At 41.8% G+C, this 23,667-nt stretch overlaps 1 protein-coding gene across 1 annotated transcript in view; it reads left to right on the top strand.

Moving 5' to 3' along the window:
- The window catches only part of Kif27 (kinesin family member 27), a 70,352-nt gene that overhangs the window by 25,365 nt on the left and 21,320 nt on the right, over window positions 1-23,667 (top strand). The window contains exons 7-12 of the mRNA XM_051172612.1: window positions 990-1,093; window positions 3,452-3,607; window positions 8,720-8,925; window positions 14,119-14,316; window positions 20,824-20,937; window positions 22,656-22,832. Of these exons, the coding sequence (XP_051028569.1) occupies window positions 990-1,093; window positions 3,452-3,607; window positions 8,720-8,925; window positions 14,119-14,316; window positions 20,824-20,937; window positions 22,656-22,832 (955 nt within the window). The remainder of the gene's footprint in view (window positions 1-989; window positions 1,094-3,451; window positions 3,608-8,719; window positions 8,926-14,118; window positions 14,317-20,823; window positions 20,938-22,655; window positions 22,833-23,667) is intronic.

Raw genomic sequence — 23,667 nt, 5'->3', positions numbered from 1 at the left:
GGGTTTTCCATTCAATAAGGAGTTTCTGCTGAATCTACTGCCATCTTAATTTATTAAGAAAGTAGTGTTTGTACAGAAGCCAATGTTTTTTTATTTTAAATTTTTTTATTTACTTCATTTTCTGTCTCTAAGTGTTTTGCCCACTTGTATGTCTTCGAACCACCTACCTACCTGGCATCTGAGGAGGCTTCAAATTGTCTGGGCCTGAGTTACAGATGATTTTTAGTGGCCATGTAGGTGCTGGGAATTGAACCTGGGTCCTCTGCAAGAGCAAAAGTGCTCTTAATCACTGAGCCATTAGACTTAAGCTTTCAAAGAGTTAGTTTGGTTGGTTGATTTTGTTTTCTGTATTCTGCCACAGTGGCTACAAACATTGGATCCAAGGTAGAGGTAATCTCATTAATTTAAAGATTTGTGAAATCTGCTTGTTCCATACAATTACTTTTTAAAAACATTCTATTACCTTTTGGAGGAAATGCTAACAAGGAAGTTGTCTTTAATCTTAACCTTCTAAAAATGTTCTTTTTACCTACAAGAGGAACATTATGATGGGTGGATCTGAGCCCAGGGGTTCTGCTTGATCAAAGGCACCAACCAAGGACAAAACATGCAACCATCATCAAACCCCTACCCAGATCTAACCAAGGGACAGAACATTCTCCACAGTTAAGTGGAGACTGGGGACTGACTTTCACAGGATCTCTGGTGCCCCATATTTGGCCATGTCCCTTTGTTGGGGAGGCCCAATGGCACTCGGAGGAAGGATAGCAGACTACCAAGAAGAGACTTGATACCCTAGCACCATATTCAGGGGGAGGAGGTCCCCCTTGGTCACAGTCATAGGGAATGGGGATTGGGGTGAAAGTGGGAGGGAGGGAGGAATGGGAGGATGTATGGGATGGGATAGAAAATGAGATGTAATATGAATTATTTTATCTTTCAATAAAAATGTGTTAAATAAATAAATAAATAAAAATGTTCTTTTTCAGATCTAGAAGTCAGTCATGGGTCAAAAAGCCAGGCTCTGCTTGCTCTCTTGTTGAACTGAGTGATCCTCAGGATGAAGCACAGAGGTCCTATCTGGGGAATGGAGGTAGGTGTCCTTCTCCAACGATGCAGATGTAGGGCTGGTTTTTCAGTGGTCATTTAGGAAGCACCCAGCTCCTCTCAAAGCCAGAAGTGTGCAGAAGAGCTTCCTCGGGTGGTGGAGCTGACGTCATAGTCTCAGTTCTGCCTCTATTGTTCCAATGTATTTATTCCTTAACAATCCTTTTGTTTGGGTTTTGGTTTTTCTAGACAGGGTTTCTCTGTGTAGCCCTGGCTATTCCAGAACTTGCTCTGTAGACCAGGCTGACCTCGAACTCACAGATCCACCTACCTCTGCCTCCCAAGTGTCGGGACCAAAGGTGTGTGCCACAGCCCAGTTTTCTTTAATACTTTTAAAACCTGGGTGTGCTTATATATACCTGCTGTCTCAGGACCCTGGCCCCAAGGCAGGAGGATTAAGAGTCTGAAGTAACCCTGGATTATTCAAAGAGCCCCTGTCTCAAAAACAAAAACAAAGAAAGGCTTCTGCCAGTCAGCTCTAGCTGGAGACCTAAACTTTGAGGACAGAAGTTTAGATGCAGACTTGCTCCATTTGTGCTGCTCTGCTGATTACCCTGCAGTGCACTGTGGGAAGTCTGCTAGGGGCCTGTCCACTGGGCATTCTGTCATCAGTGCTCCACCTTGAAGCCTAATTAGTGCTCATAATGTTTTAGAACAAATTGATAGGAATTTTTATTAAAAACAGTTATGTATGACAGTAATAATCAAAGACAAAGAAGCCATGGATTTGAGAAGCAGTGGAGGCACATGGGAGGGGTTGAAGTGAGGGAGCTTCGCTTGAACTTGAAGGAGGGCAGAGGGAGGCGGGGAACTAGGAGGATGTGAGTATACTTTAATTGCAATTTTAAAAATGTTGTTATAGAGCAAAACTTCCAATAGTATTTTTATAAACTTTTTTTTAAAATCATGTGTCTCTGTGTGGGTTGTGTACATAAGCACAAATACTCACAGAGGCCAGAAGTTTTGCATCCCTGGCTGAAGTTACAGTTGTGAGCCACCCAGTGTGGGTGCTAGGAACCAAACTCAGGTCCTCTTTAAGAGCATCATGTGCTCTTAAGTTCTGAGTGCTTTCTCCAGCCACTCTAATGAGCTATATTAACTTTTCTCATTTTGCCCTATCAGTGGGATAACATACAAAAGCAAGATTGATTAACATATTTTTCAAGATTAGACCAAAAGCAAAACTAATGCTAATTTTAAAGTGTAGGATAGTAAAGATAAGTGCTAGTCAAGTACCGATCTACAGGCACAAAAGAAACTCAGGCCAGAGTGTCCTCACTAGTCTTCTTTGCATGCCCACTTAGGAGAATGAAGTAAGCAAACAGTGGTGTGCTTCGCATGCTTTGACACTGATATACTGCACTACAGCACACTCTTGAGCAGCAAGGTCACACGGCTCCCATGGCTGACTCACACAGCTATAAAGGTTGCTAGGACCGGTCTCCCAACCTTATGGGGTGTGATAAAAGCATACACATAGCTGTATGTATGTATGTATGTATGTATGTATGTATGTATAAAGATGTATATTTTAAATTAAAAGCTAGACGCTTAGATGTCATTGCTGTGCATGCTTCCTGTTTTCTGTCTTCCTGTTTGCCCTCCTACTGCTACCTCTGAGCTGGTGTAGATGAGAACAGCCCATAGGCTTATTTGAATATTTGGTCTTAAGTTGGTGGGGCTCTTTGGGAAGTATTGGAAAGTTGACCTTGTTGAAGGAAAAGTGTGTTGTTGGGGACAGGTTTTGAGGTTTCAAAAAACTCATACCCCAGGACAGGCAAGGCTACACAGAGAAACTCTGTCTAAAAAAAGAAGAAGGAGGAGAAGGAGGAGGAGGAGGAGGAGGAAGAGGAGGAGGAGGAGGAGGAGGAAAAGAAAAACAAAACAAAATTCCCAGAGTGCTCTCTCTGCCTCATAGTTGTGGTGGGTCAAGATGTGAGCTCTCGGCTGCTCCTGTGGCTGTGCCTTTGCTCTGACATCATGGACTTGAGTCCTCTGGAACTGTCAGCCAAATTAAGTATTCTCTTTTATAAATTGCCTTGCCGTGGTGGCGCACGCCTTTAATCCCAGCACTCGGGAGGCAGAGGCAGGCGGATCGCTGTGAGTTCGAGGCCAGCCTGATCTACAAAGTGAGTCCAGGATGGCCAAGGCTACACAGAGAAACCCTGTCTCAAAAAACCAAAAAAAAAAAAAAAAAATTAAAATTAATTGCCTTGCCATGATGTTTTGCCACAGCAATGGAAAAGCAAGCCACTTTGAATCGCTTTTATTCTGTTTTTGTTTTAAAATTCTACTTTAGTTGAATACTTTGTACACAGAGATTTTTGTGTCTTTGATTTTAAAGATGTGAAGATGGAGTCTCTCCAGGAGAGTCAAGAGTTAAATTTGCAAAAATTAAGGACTTCAGAACTCATACTTAATAAAGCTAAACAAAAAATGAGAGAGCTTACAATTAACATCAGGATGAAAGAAGATCTGATCAAAGAGCTAATCAAAACAGGTAACCATATTTTGTACTTGTGTGAGAAAGAAGAGTATCTGCGATTGCCTGTGAAGTGCTGACACATACCCCAGGGTCTGCAGCTCAGGTTCACTTGAAGATATGTGTCTCAGAGCCAGTGAGTGCAGAAGATTGTTAGGTCGGGACTCACCTTGAGTTGTTGTAGCTAGTGTGAGCTCTGTGTTAGCTGAAACTTCATGGCACTTAACATGTATACCTAAAAGGGGCATTTTATCTTCTCCTGTAGAGCAGGGGATTAAACCCAAGATTTCAGCTGGTCCTCACCTCTCTGGAGAATTGTGTTAGTTCAAGCCCAGTCTGGGCTAAGTAGTGAATTCCAGGACAGTAATAACCAAATTAGACCAAAAGCAGCTTGGGTGTTTGCATGTGCTGGACAACTGCTGTCAAATAAGTTAAGCCCTAAGAATAAGAATTTTTAATTATTAGTCAATGTTGAGTAATTCTTTTTTCTGTATTGGGGGTTGAACGCAGGGCTTTGAACACACTACACAAGTATTCCACCAATGAGCTATCTCCCCAACCTAGTTTGTTGTTATCATTAAGTATTATATTTTAGTTGTAGGTAATTTTTATTTCTCTGAAAATAGAAAGGTTTGTCCTTAAGAGTTACTGTCTTTGGTAAGGCAAGCTTTTAGTCTTTTGTCAGGCTGGGGGTGGATGCCATGCCCATCATCAGGCGGGTTAGGGTGCCTTAAAGAAGGGAAACAGGCTTTTTGGTCTCTTTCTTTCCCATAGTCTCAAATGATCAGCCCTGACTACTTTGAACTTCTGTAAAGAATTGAAGGTGTAAGAGACACCAGCATTTCCTCCTAATTCTGATGCAAAACAACCCTAGTCCCTTAAGGGGACTGAAGACAACGTCGTCCTTGTGTGGGAGTGGGGTCAGGATGAGATGTGCATGCCTGTGTGGCCAGAGGACAACCTTGGCTGTAGTTCTTCTGGCACTGGCCACCTAATTTTTGAGTCTCCCACTGGCTGAAACATGCCAAGTAGGCTAGGCTGGCACAAGTGTGTACCACTACTCTGGCTTTCATTACGTGGGTTCTAGAGATTGAGCTCAGGTGCTCCTTGCAAGGCCAGTACTTTTATCAATGACATAAATTATTCTGATTCTCAAATCTGCTCCTGCAAGAAGAATATGCCTTCCCCATTTCCGTGTTCTTTCTTGCAGCTGTTTTCTAGCTATTGGTCCTTCTGTTTCCCAGTATGTTTCCTCCCTCATTCTTAGTGATATTCATGCTCTGTGTTACCCTCACTCCAATTATTATAGATTTTCATTAGGTTTGACTGTGTTCCCTCATGACGTGCAATGAGATACCCCTTGGGAGTGTGGGGAGTTGGCCTGGGTGAATGGCTTCTCCAACCCCACAGTCTCAGGGTGTGCCTATGGAATAAATGCTCTTTCAGATCAATGTCTCCCCTGGAGCCTACTAAGCACATACGCTTTTGTAGCTGTGTGCATCTATGGGTGCTTTAAATCAGAAGGCAGCCAGGTTTATATATAGGCAACCTTAACTTGTTAGAGCCAAGGATGGCTTGGGACTTTTCCAAAGGTCCCAAGGTTAAAAGGAATGGTGCATGCTTACCTTTAGTATTCTCAGTGAACACTTCTCCCACAGAACACCCATGCCAGCCATTTGTGACAACAGGGGCATCAACACTATCCCAGTATGCTTTTTTATGCCTTAGTGTCTTATGAAATTAATATATGTCTCTGTTTTGAGCAGGGTCTCACTATGTAGACTCATAGAGATCTAACTGCCTGTTTCTGCCTCCCCAGTTGTCTGAGCTACTTTTCTGTTGCTCTGAAGAAACACTATGATCAAGACAACTTAGGAAAAAATGTTTAACAAGGGCTTACAGTTTCAGATAGTGAGTCCATGACCATCCTGGCAGGGAACACAGCAGCAGGCAGCACACATGGTGCGAAGTACTAGCTGAAAGTTCATATCTCCATTCACAAGCACGAGGCAGAGAGAGCAAACTGAAAATAGTGTGGAATTTTAAGACCTCAAAGCTCACCCCCAGTGACACACCTCCTCCAATAAGGCCACACCTCAAAATCTTTCCCAGACAGTTCCACCAGCTGCAGCCCAAATACTCACTTATATGAGCCTATTGTAGCCTTTCTCATTCGAACCTGGAGTAAAGGTGTGTACCCGCATGCCTGGACAGTGCATCTAAGCATGAGGAAAGTGGCCCTGTGACTTTTCCTAAATTAGTGCTGCATAAAATATTAGTCTTTGAATAATTGATGACCAGTCTAAGGTTTGCTAAAATATATTATAGTTTGTGTAGTTTCTTTCTTGGGGGCAGTGGGGATTAAACCTAAGGCCTCATACATGACAGGCACATACTCCATTACTAAGCTAGCCTGCCAGCCCTCTAGTTGTATATATTATGGTTACATATTTATAAAATTTTAGAATGAGAAAGTAGTTTGCTATGGATTTAGTTTAAGAACTTCATTTTATTAAAAAAAAAAAAGTTACAAATTTTTAAGGGCGGTTGCACTGGTTCTGCTAATTTAAGCAACAGCTGGGGTTTACTGAGCGAACAACAAAGTGGTTCATGGAGCTGAAGCACATACAGCTTAGGAGGCTTAGATTGGGCATCTTCAGGGCCCAAGTTCAAGTCCCAGGACCCACACTGTAGAAGGAAGAACTGACTCCAGAAAGTTATCCTCAGGCCTCCACTTACGGCATTTGGATCTCTCTCTCTCTCTCTCTCTCTCTCTCTCTCTCTCTCTCTCTCTCTCTCTCTCACACACACACACACACACACACACACACACACACACACACACACGGCATTTGGAACACACAAGCACACACACACACACACACACACACGGCATTTGGAACACACAAGCACACACACACACACACGGCATTTGGAACACACAGGCACACACATACACAAACACTTATGGCCTTTGGAACACACAGACGCACACATACACATGTGCGCACAAATAAATACATGTAAAGAAAATTAAACTATAATGAATTAAAGAAGAAGCCAGGTGTGGTGGTGCACACCTTTAATCCCAGTACTTGGGAAACAGAGGCAGGAGGAGCACTGTGAGTTTGAGGCCAGCCTGGTTTGCAAAGTGAGTCCAGGACAGCCAAGGCTAACACAGAAAGACCCTGTCTCGAAAAACCAAAATCATCCTCATCATCATCTCTATATTAAAGAATACTTTAAAATATTTAAACAATATTTGTTGTGTGTATGTACAGAGAGAGTCAGTGCTTTTCTTTTATCATGTGGGTACCAGAGATTGAACTCAGTTGGCAAAGCTTGGCAGAAAATGCCTTTACCTACTGAGCCATCTTGCTTGCCTTGGATTAAAGGATTCTTAATAGATAATCAAGTATATTGTGAACCTTATTTAGATTCTGATTAAAATAAGCCAATTAAAAAGACATATTGGAGCCAGGTGTGGTGGTGCATGCCTTTAATCCCAGCACTTGGGAGGCAGAGGCAGGTGGATCTCTGTGAGTTCGAGGCCAGCTTGGTCTCAAAGTGAGTCTAGGACAGCCAAGGCTACACAGAGAAACACTGTCTCAAAAATAAATAAATAAATAAATAAATAAATAAATAAGTAAATAAATAAATAAAAGACATATTGAAGTTGGAAGTCTGAGTGTGGACCAGTGGCCACTGATGCTGATGTAATAGAGACCTTTTGGTTATGTCTGTGCTTTGTACAGATGCTTTTCGAGTAACTATAAATGAAATTATCTAATATCTGGGATCCAGCTGTGTGTGATGGAGCACACCTTTAATCCTGGAAGTCAGGAGGCAGAGACAGGTGGGTCTTTATGAGTTTGAGACCAGGTTTATACAGCAAGGTCTTGAGACCCTGTCTCAAAAACAAACAAAATTATCTGGGCTCTATACTGAAGCAAACTGAAGCAAAAAGAGACTTCACTGGAATAGCTGTTACAAATACTGATTAACTCTTAAGTTCAAGCAATGGGGTTTTCATTTCTTTTTTCTTTTTTTTCTTGTTTGTTTTTTGTTTGTTTGTTTGTTTGTTTCAAGACAGGATTTCTCTGTGTAGTCTTGGCTGACCTGGAACTCACTCTGTAGACCAGGCTGTCCTCAAACTTAAAGAGATCCATCTGCCTCTGCCTCCTGAGTGCTGGCATTAAAAACATTCCCCCTCCCTACCAAGTATAATAAAGTTTCTTAGGTAAAATATTTTATAATAATTGTTTTTAAATCAAGAAGAAGATCATAGATAGCAAAAAGCCCAAGAATCCTACACAAGAGGACAAGGCCCTCCTAATAGCTTTTAATTATTATTGTTTTGTTTTGTTTTTCTTTCTTTCTTTTCTTTTTTCTTTTTTGTTTTTGTTTTTGGAGACAGAGTTTCTGTGTGTAGCCTTGGCTGTCCTAACTCACGCTGCAGACCAGGCTGACCTCAAACAGTGATCCACCTGCCTCTACCTCCCAAGTGCTGGGATTAAAGGCATGCACCACCACACCCAGTGCCTCCTCATATCTTAACTGAAGCTTGATGCCAGCAAGCCTCAGTTGGAAATTCAGAAGATAAAAACAGCTCACTAGGCTTGGGAGACCAGGGTTTGGTTTGCAGCACCTGCACTGGCCAACTCATACATTTATAACTCCAGCTCCATTTTGGCCCCAGTGGATACCACACACATGTGCGTTGACATAGACAGATACACACATACACTTAAAAATAGATCTTAGGGCTGGAGAGATGGCTCAGAGGTTAAGAGCACTGTCTGTTCTTCCAAAGGTCCTGTGTTCAATTCCCAGCAACCACATGGTGGCTCACAACCACCTATAAATGAGATATGGTGCCCTCTTCTGGCGTGCAGGCACACATGGGCAGAATACTGTATAAATAATAAATCTTAAATATAACACTAAAACACAAAAGATAAAGCAATGGAAAGAACAGCTGGAAGTGGATGGAAACTGTCATCAGGAGGGCTGCTAGCAAGCTGGGTTTGCTGGAGCAATTGAAGGTCAGGCAGGGTGTTAGCGATTACCACAGTTTAGAGGGTTGTAGGTGAAGTTTGTAATTCTTCTTATTGCTATGTTTCGGTGAAGGTAACAATGCCAAGTGTGTGAGCAGACAGTATTCTTTGAAGGTAACAAAGCTGGAACACGAAGCTGAGCGGGCAAGAGTGGAGCTCACTGAAACCCGAAAGCAGCTGCAGGAGCTGGAAAGCAGAGATCTTTCTGATGTTGCATTAAAGATAAAATTACAGAAGGAGTTCCGTAGGAAGATGGATGCTGCAAAGCTGAGAGTTCAGGTAACTACAAAATGCAATCAAGTAGACTTCATTAAGGCATCTTCCTTTTGTTTAGTTGGTTGTTTTTGAGACAGAGTCTCCTTATGTGCAGCCCTGGCTGTCCTGACCAGACTGGCCTTGAACTCACAGACTCTGTTTGCTGAGTGTTGGGATTATGTGAGACCTGGTTTTGATCCTCAGCACCACAAAAAGTCAGCAAGTCTCCCCTTTGGAGGTTCTTGTATTGAGAGAAGTGGGATTCAATATTTAATCATCAGAAGTGTATGACCTCTCCTTCTGCTAGTGTGTCCAATTGCATTATTTATTTTACAGTCTGGGTAGTATATTTTTTTTTATTCAATAACGTTTAATTTTGGCATAAGATCATATAAGACATAAAGATAACAGTAATTGTTTCCTTTTCTGAAGGACAAAAATTAACAGTTAGGCAGTGCATAAGAATATCAGTGTGTGGTGGCACTCAGAGGAAGGATAGCAGGCTACCAAGAAGAGATTTGATACCCTGTGAGCATATACAGGGGGAGGAGGTCCCCCTCAGTCACAGTCATAGGGGAGGGGAGTAAGGGGAAAATGGGAGGGAGGGAGGAATGGGAGGATGCAAGGGATGGGATAACAATTGAGATGTAATAAGAATAAAATATATTTTAAAAAAAAAAAAGAATATCAGTATGGCCAGGCATGGCAGTGCATGCCTTTAATCCAAGCACTTGGGAGGCAGAGGCAGGTGGATCTCTGCAAGTTTGAGGCCAGCCTGGTCTACAAAGCAAGTTCAGCACAGCTAAGGATCACAGAGAAACCCTGTCTCGGGGGGGGGGGGGGGGACCACGGGGGGGACTATCAGTGTGATACTTTGTAGACACTGTGCAAATAGGAACTATTCCAGCCTTTGAGACCCCACAGCTGATGGTTTAATGGTTAGTAGCTTTGAGTACTACAGTTCAGACGTCATTTCCCAATGCTTTAGATTTAGCGTTAGCTTCAGAAAGGGTTAAAGCCCTTTTCTGGAGTTGGGCATGTTGCTTAGTGAGTGTGTGTGAGGCCTTCGGTTCAGTGCTAGGGAAGCCACGCAGGTGCACATGCACATTCTACTCAGTAAGAGTGCTCTGTACAGAAGGCAAGCAGGGTAGACGCTGTTGAAGAGAGGAGACGGGACGAGAGCCCACCATAGATGGTCTCTGAAAGACTCCACCCAGCAGAGGACGAAGCAGAAGCTGAGTCTCACAGCCAAACTTTGTGCAGAGGGCAGGGAGTCTTGTAGAAGAGTGGAGGGATAGAAGGACCTGGAGGGGACAGGAGCTCCACAAGAAGACCAATGGAGCCAACAAATCTGGGCCCAGTGGGGCCTGCAGAGACTGACCAAACAAGGACCAGGCATGGAGAGGACCTAGGCCCCCACTCAGATGTAGCCATAGGCAGCTCAGTTTCCATAGGGTCCCATAGTAATGGGAGCAGGAGCTGTCCCTGCCATAGACTCTGTTGCCTGCTCTTTAATCACTTTTCCCTGGCGGGGTGCCTTGCCAGGCCACAGAGGAAGAGGAGGAGGCAGTCCTGATGAGTCTTGATAGGCTGGGGTCAGTTGACAGGGGAGAAGGGCTTCCCCGTCTCTGAGGACTAGGGGGAAGGGAATAGGAGGGAAGAAGGGTGGGACTGGGAGGAGACAAGGGAGGGGGCTACGATTGAGATGTAAAGAGAATAAATTAAATATATATATATATAGAAAGAAGAATGTTCTGTACAGAACAGTTTTTGTGCAAGGAAGCCATTTTCATTCAGGTGCTTTGAAGACTCTAGACTGCTCCTGTGATTCTTTTTATCTATTTCATCTGTTTTATATTTTTGAAACAAGATCTTATTATGTAGCCAAGATTGGCCTCCTCGCCATATTCCTGCTTCAGTCTCTTGAGTACTTGGATTAAAGGGGTATGCTACATACCTAGCCCCCCCCCCATTCTATTGTTTCCATATTGCCGAAACATTTAGATTGTCCGCATTGTAGGTAGAGTTGGGTTATAGTTGACCTATTCAGTTTTGGTTTGTTTTGAGGCTGTTGAAGATGGTCCAAAAAACACCAGGAGGAGGGACTCTTGATCTGGTCACCTCTGTATCTCCAACAGTGATAGATCCTGGCATAAAAGAGAAGTGGCAGCATACATTTATCTTGTTGAAAATAAAAACAAAAATTACATAGTCTTACTCAAAATAAGAGTAGTAAATCTTTGAATAGCTGAACATAATTTGCTTTTCCTGTTTTCTGTTGTATATTGTTTTTCATTGATGGTACTGAAAAGGAAAGAAAAAAGTCACAGAACTGAACCTCAGAAAAAAATATCTGATTGAGCAGAGGCTAAAACAAAGTGTGTCCTTTTAGACATTCTCCTGCCTTTGACATATGCATGCATATCTGTGAGTGAGGTGATGGTTGGTGCTCGGTTAAGACAAGGAGGGAGTAACCATCGGCTCAGTGTCCGCAAATGCCTGTGCAAACCTGTATCTTAGACATAGCAGTTTATTACCACCCTTGGGGGAGATGTTTTTACATTACTTTACAAAGAAAGACACAAAGTTAATTGACATATCCAAGCTGCAGAATAGTGATGCTAATTTTCAGTACTCTAATGTGCATTTTAGAATAGTGAAATACTAGTGTTTTTACTCCAGTGGAAGTTTGTTTCCATTTAAAAACTTAATTTAAAAAAAAAGATGTATTAATTCCTTTTATGTCTATGAGTGCTCTGTCTGCATGTACACCTGCCTGTCAGAAGAGGGCATCAGATCACATTATACATGGTCATAAGTCACCATGTGGTTTCTGGGAATTGAACTTAGGACCTCTGGAAGAGCAGACAGTGCTCTCAACTGCCAAGCCATCTCTCCAGCTCTAAAACTTAATTTTTTTACATTATAAAAACTATATCTGCATTAACACTATAATGCTGATAAGGGTATACTTCTGAGCCTCTGTGGGGTAAATGAAAAATACAGACAGACTTAATTTATTTTTAAATAAGTTTATTATGTTGCACATTGACATTTAATATTAAATGAAAACACTGTAAAAAGCTAGTGTTGTTAATTTTTAGTTAAGTTTTGCAATTATTATGGTAAATGGCAAAGCCAGCATATAATTGGAGTATGAAAAACTGCAAAGGCAGCCGGGCACACACCTGTAATCCCAGCACTCATAGAGGCAGAGGCAGGTGGATCTCTGGGTTTGAAGCCAGCCTGGTCTATAAAGCAAGTCCAGGACAGCCAAGGCCACACAGAGAAACCCTGTCTTGAAAAAAAAAAACAAAGCAAAACAAAAACAAAACAAGCAAACAAACAAACAAAAAAAAAACAAAACAAAAAAGGAAAGAAAGAAGAAAGAGAAAAATTGCAAAGGCCTTTGGACTCCAAACCAGTGGGACCTGTCTGCATGGTATTAGTTCATGATTTGCAATGAAATACAGCTTCACAGCTTCATCAAAAAGTGGTAGAAATCGTCTTCCCTAGGGAAGATCTCCCAGTTGCCATCCAATGCCAGGTAGTCAACTCTGACATCATATATACCAAAAACATTATGCAGACTGAACAGGTTGCATTTATATATTTAGGAATATATATGTGTGTGATTCATGTACACACATATATATGTACCAGCAATTAAAGAAATAGAGACCATTAATTTGAGAGAGATCAAATGGGAGTGCAAGGGAGGTATTGGAGGGAGGAAGTAACCTCATTGTATTTTAATTTCTATATATTATGATATATAATTTCACATAGATACAGATATGAAAAAAATCTTCAAAGAGCTGGTCCAGTGGCATACTTCTATACTCCCAGCATCTAGACAGGATTATGAGTTCAAGCCCAGCTGGACTGTTCTCTGCATGGAAGTAGCCTTACCTCAGTCTAACCACGTGCTCTGCAGTGCAGCCAGCAGTCTCACTAGTGCTTGCCTGTAGACTCACTTTGAAAGCACTGCTGTAAGCTGCAATATATCCATGAGTATTTAAATTAGAGTGAAATATATTTATATTAACAATCTTGCTAAAACAAAGGTGATAATTACTTATGACTTGCATAATTTATTAATAACTTGCTTGTTTGTTTGTTTATGAGATAGAGTCTTGCTATGTAGCCTTAGGTATCCTAGAACTTTCTATGTAGACCAGGATAGACTTGAACTTGTGGTCATCCTCCTGTTTTTGCCTTTTGAAGCTGGGAAAGCCACCACTCCCCATCTCCTTAACTTCTCACAAAGCCACTATTCAAGTCTTAAATGTGTAATATGCTGATATCTAATACTACTGTAAACACTTGGAAAACATCAGCGTGCTTTTAGTGCTGTGCAGTGGACTTTCAGAGGAAATGACCAATTGTATTCAGTCTCTTTAAATGATTCCAGCTACAGTTGGATCAGAAAAATAAGACTCCAAAGTAGGAGTGGAATATTGTGTAGTCACCTCCAGGAGGGAGTGGATTCATTTACATGCACATGTCTGTATATCTGAAAAACATTTCATGATTAATTGTGTTGTGGGGCAGGACAGGTAGATTTCAGTTTTATCTTGTTCTAATTTTCACCATACATATACATATGTGCATATGTATATTACCATATATAAAAATCATATGTATGTGTGTATTTGAGACATACACTATAGCCCAGACTGGCCTGTAACTTGTGATTGGTCCTGTCTCAGCCTTTTTAGTGTTGAGCTTATAGGTGTGAGCTACCATGCCTCTATGTGTGTGTGTGTGTGTGTGTGTGTGTGTGTGTGTGTGTGTGTGTGTGTGTGTGTGTGTGTGTGTATGCATGTGTGGAGAGAGAGACAGAGAGAGACCAAGCTACAGAATACATTGCAAGTGGATTGCAGACTAAAGAGTAACTAGAATACTTTATGTATATATTTTTAAAATTAGAATTATTCATAAAAAAGCTCAAGAGGTTGAGTTTCCTCTGATTGTCAACATAAGCTTCATCATTCTTTGTTTATGTATCTGATGAAATTGCAATGTTTTCATCAATTACCAAATTAGAAGTGAGAGATCCTGTCTCAAACAACTTTTAAAAAGAAGTATAGAAAAGAATGTTAGTGAACCTATCACAACTAAATGTGAATCTGAGAAAATGGCTGCCCTTACCACTGAATGAAAATATTATATCCAATACTCTTTCTCAATCTGGAATTTTCCCGGTGGTCTCAGGTCTTACAGAAGAAGCAGCAAGACAGTAAGAAGTTAGCATCACTCTCCATCCAAAATGAAAAGCGTGCCAGTGAGCTGGAGCAGAACGTAGACCACCTCAAGTACCAGAAAGCACAGCTGCAGCGAAGACTTCGAGAAGAGAGCGAGAAAAAGAAGCAACTGGATGCAGAGATTAAGAGAGATCAGCAAAAAATCAAAGTAATGTTGTCCATAGTTCCTGCTAAGCCTTGTAGGAAGTGGTAAACACTCAGGTGTAGGCAATATCTCTTGCCTTGTCTGGTTTTCAGTATTGTCCTTATTCACAGAAAGCTTTGCTTAGCCACTGTTTACTCAATTACAGTGATTAAAAACTCAAATCTTTAGTTACGGATGTAAAAAATTAAATTTATGAAGGTAACTTTCTAAGCAATATTTGTAAAGAACTCATTTTCAAAATGCCTTGAGACCAATTGCTCCTGCTGTTGTATGGGAGAGAGGGTCCAGATGGAGTGGTAGCATCCCCTTCCCGGTGCAGGTGTGGCCCTGTCTGCACACACACCCAGAGGCTCTAAGAGGTGGAGAGTGAAGGAACCTCTGGGTCAGCCTGGAATCTGGAGCTAAGCTGGCATTGTGTCCACTCCAGCTTTCCTATGCCTGTTTGAGATGTGCAGGGAAAACCATTAGCCCTTTCTGTGTCTGTTTCTTCCTATCTAAGTTGTCTTCATCACACTTTGCTCCCAGGACTCTTTGGAAGAGGAAGATCCTAAAGACACTTCCTAATTCTGTTCCCCAGGTTTTTTTCTGTCCAAACAGCAAACAGAGCCCAAGGCTGCAGCACAACTAAAAGCTTGCTAGGATTTGGTTCTAGAGTCTTGGGGAAAATAGGAAGATGCCTTCTGTTCTTGCAGCACAGCTTTGTCCATTGTTAGCACCGCAGATTAGATGTGCTATAATGCTGCTGTCATCTGCCTGCAGGCCAGTTAAAGTACAGCACAGAACCCAGTTACAGACCTTGCAAAGCATTTGCCCAGTCTTAAATTGTTTTGTTATTGCAAAAATTTTATTGGGATATAATTTCTTTACCATACAATGGGTTTTGATATTAAATTTTATTTTTCTTACCATTTTAAAATTTTTATTTTTGCATTGGTTTTTCTGGGTGTATAAATGTGGGGGTGCATGTGCACAGAATGCACATGTGAAGGTCAAAGGATAAGGTACAGGAGCCTGTTTTTCCTTCTGTTTCTATTCACATGCGCTCTGGGAATTGTTGACTAGCACTATACCTTAATGAGGCAGCTAATTAGCCCTGCCAATCTTAGTAAAGTGTGACAAAATACATATAAAACAAAGCTTACCACCAAACCCTTATCATATTTAATTCTGTGGCATTAATTATATTCATGGTGAGGTGCAGCCATCATAGTTATTTTAATTTTTTTTTCAGGACTTTAAAGAGAAACTCTACAACTATTTTTATAATTTGCTTGTTTTTATTTTATGTGCATTGGTGTTTTACCTGAATGTATGTCTGTGTGAGGGTGTCAGATTCCCTGGCACTGGAGTTATAGACACTTGTGAGCCACCATGTAGGTATTGGGAATTGAACCCAAGTCCTCTGGAAGAGCAGCCAGTGCTCTTAACTGCTGAGCTGTCTCTCCAGCCCCAGGAGCTGCCAGTGGTTAGTTTTCCACAGCAACAGCAGCATCATTTTGCATTCCTACCAGTAATACAGGATAGATTTTATTGATACATTTTCTTTTTTAAAATTTATTCTTTCATACATTGCATCCAGACTACAGTTTCCCCTCTCTCCACTTCTCCCAGTTCTCCCTGCTCCAACCTCCCCTCTCCTCTAGATCCACTCCTTTTCCATTTCCCTCTCAAGGATGTCAACTCAACAAGTCATAACAAGTTACAGTAAGACTAGACACATACCAAGGCTGGACAAGGCAACTTAGTAGGAAGAAAAGGCAAAACAGTCGGACACACCCCTGCTCCCACTATTAGGAGTCCCACAAGAACACCAAGCTACACGACCATAATGTATAAGCAGAGAACCTAGCTCATACCCACTCAGGGTCCATGATTGTGGCTTCAGTCTCTGAGATGCACTATGAGCCCTGCTTAGTTGATTCTGTGGACTGTGTTCTTCTGGTGTCCTTGACCCCCCCCCCCCCGGCTCCTACAATCCTGTCTCCCCTTTTCCCCAGGGTTTTCTGAGCTCCCCCGATGTTTGGCTGTGGGTCTCTGCATCTGTTCCCATCTGATGACGACTGGGCTAGGCACTGATCTAGGAGTATAGCATAATATTGTTAGGAGTCATTTCATTTGACTTTTTTTTTTTTTTTTTTTTTTTTTTTGCCACTCATGTTTGGTTCTCTCCTCGGTCTCTGGGCTGTCTAGCCTCTGGTTCCTGGCCATGCAGGCAGTGTCAGGCATGGGTGCTATCTTGTAGCATGGGCCTGAAGTTGGACTAGAAATTGTTTGGCTACTCCCACAAATCTGTGCTACAGATCTTTCAGGCAGGACAAATTGTAGGTTGAAGGTTTTGTAGCTGGGTTGGTGACCTAATCCCACCACTGGAAGCCTTGCCTGGTTATGGAAAATGGCCAGTGCAGGCTCTGTATCCCCCATTACTAGAAGTCTTTGCTAGGGAGTCATAGATTCCGTGGAGTTTCCACTGTACTAGGTTTCCACATTGCCTCCCAAGTACACCCCAATTCCAGTCATCTCTCCAAGTACTTTTCCCCTCTATCCTTCCATCCCTCTGTTCTCATCCCCACCTGTTCCCAGGCTACTGTCAAAATCTTTTTCTCCCTCCCCACTTCTTAAGCCCCCTTGTTACTTCAGCCTCTCAGGGTCTGTGGATTGTGTCAGGGTTATCCTTTACAGCTAATATCCTCTTACAAGTGAGTGCATACATGTGTGTCTTTCTCAGTCTGGGCTACCTCACTCAGGATGATCTTTTCTAGTTCCATCCATTCGCCTGCAGATTTCATGATGTCATTGCTTTTAACAGCTGAGTAGTATTCCACTATGTAAATGTACCACATTTTCTTTATCCATTCTTCAGTTGAGGGACATGGGAGTGTTTCCAATTTCTGGCTATTATGAATAAAGATTCTGTGAACATAGTTGAGCAAGTGTCCTTGTGGTAGGATTGATTGTTTTTTGGGTATATGCCCAGGAGTGGTATAGCTGGGTCTTGAGGTAGATTGAATACCAATTTTCTGAGGAACCATCATATTGATTTCCATAGTGACTGTACATGTTTGCTCTCCCACCAGCATCACATCCTCACAAGCATGTGCTGTGGCTTTTATTTTTTGGTCTTAGCCATTCTGGTGGAATTGGTAAGTCATTGAGATGGACTCTTAGAGTCATTTTGATTTGCCTTTCCCTGATGGCCAAGGATGTTGAACATTTCAAGAGTTGTTCAGTCATTTGGGAGTCCTCTGTTGAGAATTCTGTTTATATCTATACCCCATTTTTAATTGGATTATTTGGTTTGTTGATGTCTAGTTTCTTGCGTTGTTTATATATTTTGGGTATAGCCTTCTGTTGGATGTAGAGTTGGTTACTATTATGATGTCTTCATACATGAACCTACTGTATTTGGATCATTCTCCCCTTCCCCAGTTCCCTGTTATGCCCATCATACTCCCTTTCTCCTCCAGCCTCCCCTTCACTTCCTGTGTCTTTTGTTGTTGCCCAGTGAATTTCATTTGGATTGTATACAAGAGCATGTACTCATTACCAGCGGCTACAGCACTCCTTGTCAGCTGGTAGCGGCTTATAAACCCTGGTTGTGGGTAGGCTCATGAGTCCCTGCTTGTCTGTGGCAGGGTGTTAACAGGCCTAGTCTTTTGTAATTTAATGGTTTTTTGCGGTTTTGGGGGGGGTAGTTTTTTGGGTTTTTTTGTTTTTTGTTTTTGTTTTGTTTTGTTTTTTTTGATAAAGGTGAGTCTCTAAAGCCATGGGTTGTGATACTGGGCTTTACACTTTTAAACTCCTGTTTTCTTATCACAAGGAGTACACAAAAGTACTGTTCTTATTCTCTCACCGCAAGGGTTGTATTGTAGCAGGGATTACAGTTTGAAGAAATGGTGGTCATTTTTGAAGCAGCACGTGGGAGAGGTGAATAGGTATTGTAGAGGTTCACCTCCAAGGTTAAGGTGCCTTTGCTTAAAGGAAGCTTCTTTCAGCACCATGAAATCCCTGGGGTACAACAGGGTAAGTTATAACTGGACTAGAGCCAATGGGGAGGCTCGCTGATACAGTTCAGCACAGCATAGGAAGTGCACTGGTTCTGCAGATGTGTGTCTGCACCACCATCCATGCTGGACTAATGCTAGAAACAAGGTAGGAACTTACAGACACCCACACCTCTCCATATAATCCTTAATTTTCTTGAATAATTCTCTATTAGCCTTTCCCTATATTTCTTGCCCTCTGGTGGCATCTCCATATCTGGTCATTGACTAGACTTCTCTTGCCACATCCACAGAGTTGAGGATATTGTTGGCTAGAATCTGGCCCAGCTTACCCTGTTTAACCATTGGCTCCTGATGCTGGACCCCTTGCTGGCATAACTTTCAGACTGCTCTGGCTTCTAGTTTAGAACATGGCAATGCTTTAAGTTCATTTTTCCCCCAGTGGCATCATAAACGTGTGGGGGCCACTAGGTCTTCTCGTCTAGTTTGCTAGCTCAGTAGTCTCTTCAATTTTGTGTCCTTATTTATCCCTGATTGCTGGCCTGCATGCTTTACCACTCAGGACCCAGGCCACATGAGACCAAGGAATCTGCCAGTGTCTCTTCCAGCTCTGCCTTCTACTCCTTCAGAGGCTGAGCACGCCATGTGTACTGTGCTTGCGCTGTCCCCTGGCCCAGAGCCCCTCTGCTCCCCACCAGAGCTCCAGACAGGACATTGCAGCTCAGTCATGTGTACTGTGCTCTGTGCTGTCCCCTGGCCCAGAACCCCTCTCTCCGCACCAGAGCTCCAGACAGGACATCACAGCACAGCTCAGATCTCTGGGAATTGCGTTCCCAGCGCTGGGAAGGTTTGATTTTTCCTTTTACTTCTTTTCCAGTACACTTCTGAAACTGTCTTTGAGAAGCAATTTTCTCTTCCTCATACATTTGCCATAGCCCGGTGCTTTTGTAAGATATAAACTAGCAGAAAAATCAAGTGAAATTATACTAATAAAAGTACACTTTCAATTGCTTTCTCTGCTTGTTTCTGTGATAGGAACTCACTGTGTAGCCCAGACTGGTCTCATATTCTTGGGTGAGGGTCGGGTGACAGGTATGTGCTGCCACCGTACCCAGTGCTCTTTCTAGACAGTGTCTCGCTGTGCGATATGTGTCTTCACAGTTGTTGTCTAGGTTGCCTCAAGCATGCGATTCTCCTGTCTCAGCACCTGAGTACAAGGTTACAGGCATGAACCATGCTCAGCGAGGCGCCATATTTTAACTCACTGGTTCTCAAGCTTTCTGATGCTATGACCCTTTAATACATTACCTCATGTTGTGGTGACCCCCAGCCATAGAATCATTTTCATTGCTATTTTATAACTGTAGTTTTGCTATTATTATGAATCATAATGTAATATTTTTAGAGATACAGGTTTGCCAGAGGCCATGACCCATAGGTTGACAACTGCTGTTTTAACCAATTGAAGTCAGTAGATATAAAATTTTGAGAAGGAATTGCTATGAAAGTATCTAAATAGTTTCAGTTTCTATGCTTATCCATCATATATCAGTAACAAATAAAACCATATTTAAATATCTGTTTAGATCTTATTCTGAAAACTTAAATAATTCTCAGGTCTTTTGAATAAGAAGGGTCAGGTCCCTTGGTCTCTTCGCTCCTATTGTTCTTTCCCTGAGTTCCCCTCCAGCATATGTGAACCATCTTATTCAAGGCTCCTTCTATCCATGCCCTCCTTGCTGACACCAGGTGTCTGTGGTGGGCACACCGTGAGCATTAGTTTGATCCTTCAGTGCAAAGAGAAGCAATAGAGTTGTAGACAGTTCTCTTCAAGGCTTTGCTCTGTCTGCTCTCACAAGGCTACCCTTAAGCTGCAGGCTCCCATTTTAAAAATTCTTACTATTTTTAATTTTGTATTTTTGGGTGTGGGTGTCTCTGTGCATGTGTATATGAGCATAGGTGTCACAGAGGTGGGAGACATCTAACGCCCCAGACCTTGAGTTACAGGCATTTTGAGCCATCACCTGACTGCCATGGGTTCTGGGAACAGGATTCAGGTTTTCTGCAGGACCAGTACCCACTCTTAACCACCAAGCCATTGCTTCAGCCCCAGAATTACTGTGCACTAGAAATGTGCAATTCTACCACAATAAGTTCAGACACACCCATGGTAGGTAGATATCATTGGTGACTGTGAGGGTCATAATGTCAGAAAGGCTATTTTATTAGTAAACCCTAACTTTATTGCCTCCAACTCAAAATAACCTCACTCTTCATCTTACTTTTGCTTTTGTAACAAGAAATATGAATGCTAAGAAAATTACTCTAGGGCTGTGGATGCAAACTCAGCAGAGCAGGCGTGGCATGCGTGTGGCTCTGGGGTCTAACCTAGCACTGATAAGGAAGGGGACAGTGGAGGAAGGAAAAGGCAAGAGAAAGACTGTTTATCTGCATGTTTAATGAAATGGGTAGTAAAAGTGAAAAAGGCATTTTAAATGTCTCTATGCAGGAGCTGCAGTTAAAAACAGGACAAGGAGAAGGTCTGAACCCAAAGGCTGAGGACGTCGATGGGTTTAACTCAAACAGAAGAAAAAGTCCTTTTACAAGTGTGGACCGACTCCAGGTTGGTCAGCTCTGTTCAGTGTTTCTAATTCTCTTTAGTTTTGATGAGTGTCTAAATGTAGGTTAAAAATAGCTGATTCTGAATAAAAATCTTCAAATATTAAATTTTTGTTTATAAGATGTCTTATATTTATTTCAAACTTTTTTATTACTTATTTCTCATCTAGAAATGTGTTATCTTCTTATGTTGGCAGGAATGATTTACTTGGATATTGTGTGAAATCCATGTTCACTAGATTATATTTATTCCCATTACAGACAGATTTATTTTCATGGAGACAGGTATATTTCTAAAACCCAGAGCTCTGTATTCAAGCAGAACTAAACTGTGTATGTACTATAACAAATAAAGAGTATTTAGTGTCATATTTTAAAAATAAAACCATGGCCCATATACTAATTTTAAAGGCCAAAGAAATTAAAAATATTTGAGAAAATGTGTACTTAAAATGTAATTATATTCAGAATATAAATACATCTATTTAAGTTTGAAAAATACTATTTAAATTTTAATGGTGACATTTAGAATGTGAGTGACCCACACACCATTTGCACTCTGAAATATCAGAAATAACAATTCCAGTTGTCTTTTTTTCTCCTGGGAGCCCCACTTGCAGCTGAGAAATGCTGTAATATTAGCTTAATTGTGAACTTCATAAGACTTCTTCCTGGGTCTAAGGCCAAACTGAAGTATCAGGATGCTTAAGCTGCCCGCTCCTGTACCTCAGAGCTGCTGCTTCTGTGTGCTCACAGGACCACACTTCACAGGGATGTGTAAGACTCACTGACTTTGCACCTGTGTTGCTCTTTCTCGAGGTATTTACTACCTTGTCTTTCTGTTGTTCTGTGAGAGGCTCTCAGGCGAGCTCAGATTACTCTGAAACTTCGTGGATTTCTGGTCCTCGGTGCTTCCACCTCTGGAGTGCTGGGACACCAAGCCCGGCTCCTCTTTGTCTTCATACACACTTCTAGGAGTTCTTTTAGGGCCCATGGTGGGCTGGGAAATAGAACTATGTTGAATTTTATATTTATTTATTGTTTTAGTGGCTTTAATGACATATTAATGTGCTTATGATAGAATTACTTAGTCATATTTTTATATTCGTTCTTCTAGTGTTTAACAGAATATTAACATACTTACCTTGTATATTTGTAGTATTTGAAGTGGACAAGCTTTGGGTTGTAGCTTTGGGTTTTTTTGGGGTTTTTTTGTTTTGTTTTGTTTTGTGTGTGTGTGTGTGTGTGTGTGTGTGTGTGTAGTATTTATTCCAGTGGTTGATTGGATAGGGCATTTATTTGCTTACTCACATGACCTTGTATCAGATGCCATCTGCAGGCCAGGTAGTACATCCACAGTTAGTCACAAGAGCTGGGCAGTGCTTAGTCTGCCAGGTGGCTCAGGTGGGAGGAAGGCACAGCAGGGCAGCATGGTGGAAGCATAGCCCCTACACAGGTGAAGACAGCCAGCCTGAGTGCAGTAGATGTAAAGAAAATTGTGGTGCCTGTGTCAGGCACAAATACTTTAGAGTAACACAGTGGGTAACACATTTTAACTCCCTGTAAAGCAACACAGCAGCTTGTTAACCAGACCACTGAGTCACATGGGAGCATGAGTTGCTTTCATGGTTCTAATGTTTGTTTTAAGGATTTCAGCCACTTAAGATGATGTGATTTTTATGGTAGGGGGAGAAACAAGCCATAGTATTTCTTTTAATATAGAAATTGGATGAACAAAAGAAATGGTTAGATGAAGAAGTAGAGAAAGTTCTGAACCAGCGCCAAGCACTAGAGATGCTGGAAGAAGACCTAAAGAAACGTGAAGCCATCATCTCTAAGAAGGAAGCCCTGCTGCAGGAGAAGAGCCACCTGGAAAATAAGAAGCTTCGATCTAGTCAGGTATCCTGTCATGTTCTTCTGCATCTAGGATATTTTCTCCTTGAAAGAGCTGTATAGATGGCTAAGTGGTTCCCAGCACACATGTGGCTTACAACCACTTACATACAATTCCTGTCCCAAGGGATCCTCTTCTGGCCTCCTCGAGCACCAGGCATGCACATGGAACACAGATACACATTCAGGCAAAACATCCAGAAACATCCATAAAAATATAGAAAGCTAAAAGGTAGGTTGCAAACTTAGTAATTTGCTTTTCCATACAAGGGTGAGGCCCTGAGTTTGTATCTCAAGAACCTACATAAAAGTGGGGTATAGACACACACACTTGTAATTTCTGTGCTGAGGAAGTATACTGAGGCCAGCTGGTGTAGCCCAATCTTTGATCCCCAGGTTCAGTGAGAGGCCTGCCTCAAAACTAATGTGAAAAAGCCACTGAGGAAGACACCTGATGTTGACCGTTAGCCTCAAAACACATGTCCACATGTATGCGCACGCGCACACACACACACACACACACACACACACACACACACACACACATTGTCGATAGAAGCCGAAGGAAAATTACTATTCTCAGTATGTTCTGCTACTTTCTCAAATGACTGCCATCAAAGCATTGCTGCTCTGAAGTAACATGTTCAGTATTATTTCAAATATGACTTATCATTAACTTTCATTTTGTGGTAACATACATGGAACAAAAATTTTTTGTTCTGTTCTTTACTAGTGTCTCCTATATAGCTTGGTATGGCCATGAACTTCTGCCTCAGTGTCTGGTGCTAGGATTATAGGAATGTGCCTATGGTCTTGGTCAGCTTAAAATTTACTTTTAATA

This window comes from Acomys russatus, chromosome 3 (assembly GCF_903995435.1).
Source record: "Acomys russatus chromosome 3, mAcoRus1.1, whole genome shotgun sequence".
Lineage (NCBI taxonomy): Eukaryota > Metazoa > Chordata > Mammalia > Rodentia > Muridae > Acomys > Acomys russatus.
This window is presented reverse-complemented; position numbering and strand designations above follow the sequence as displayed.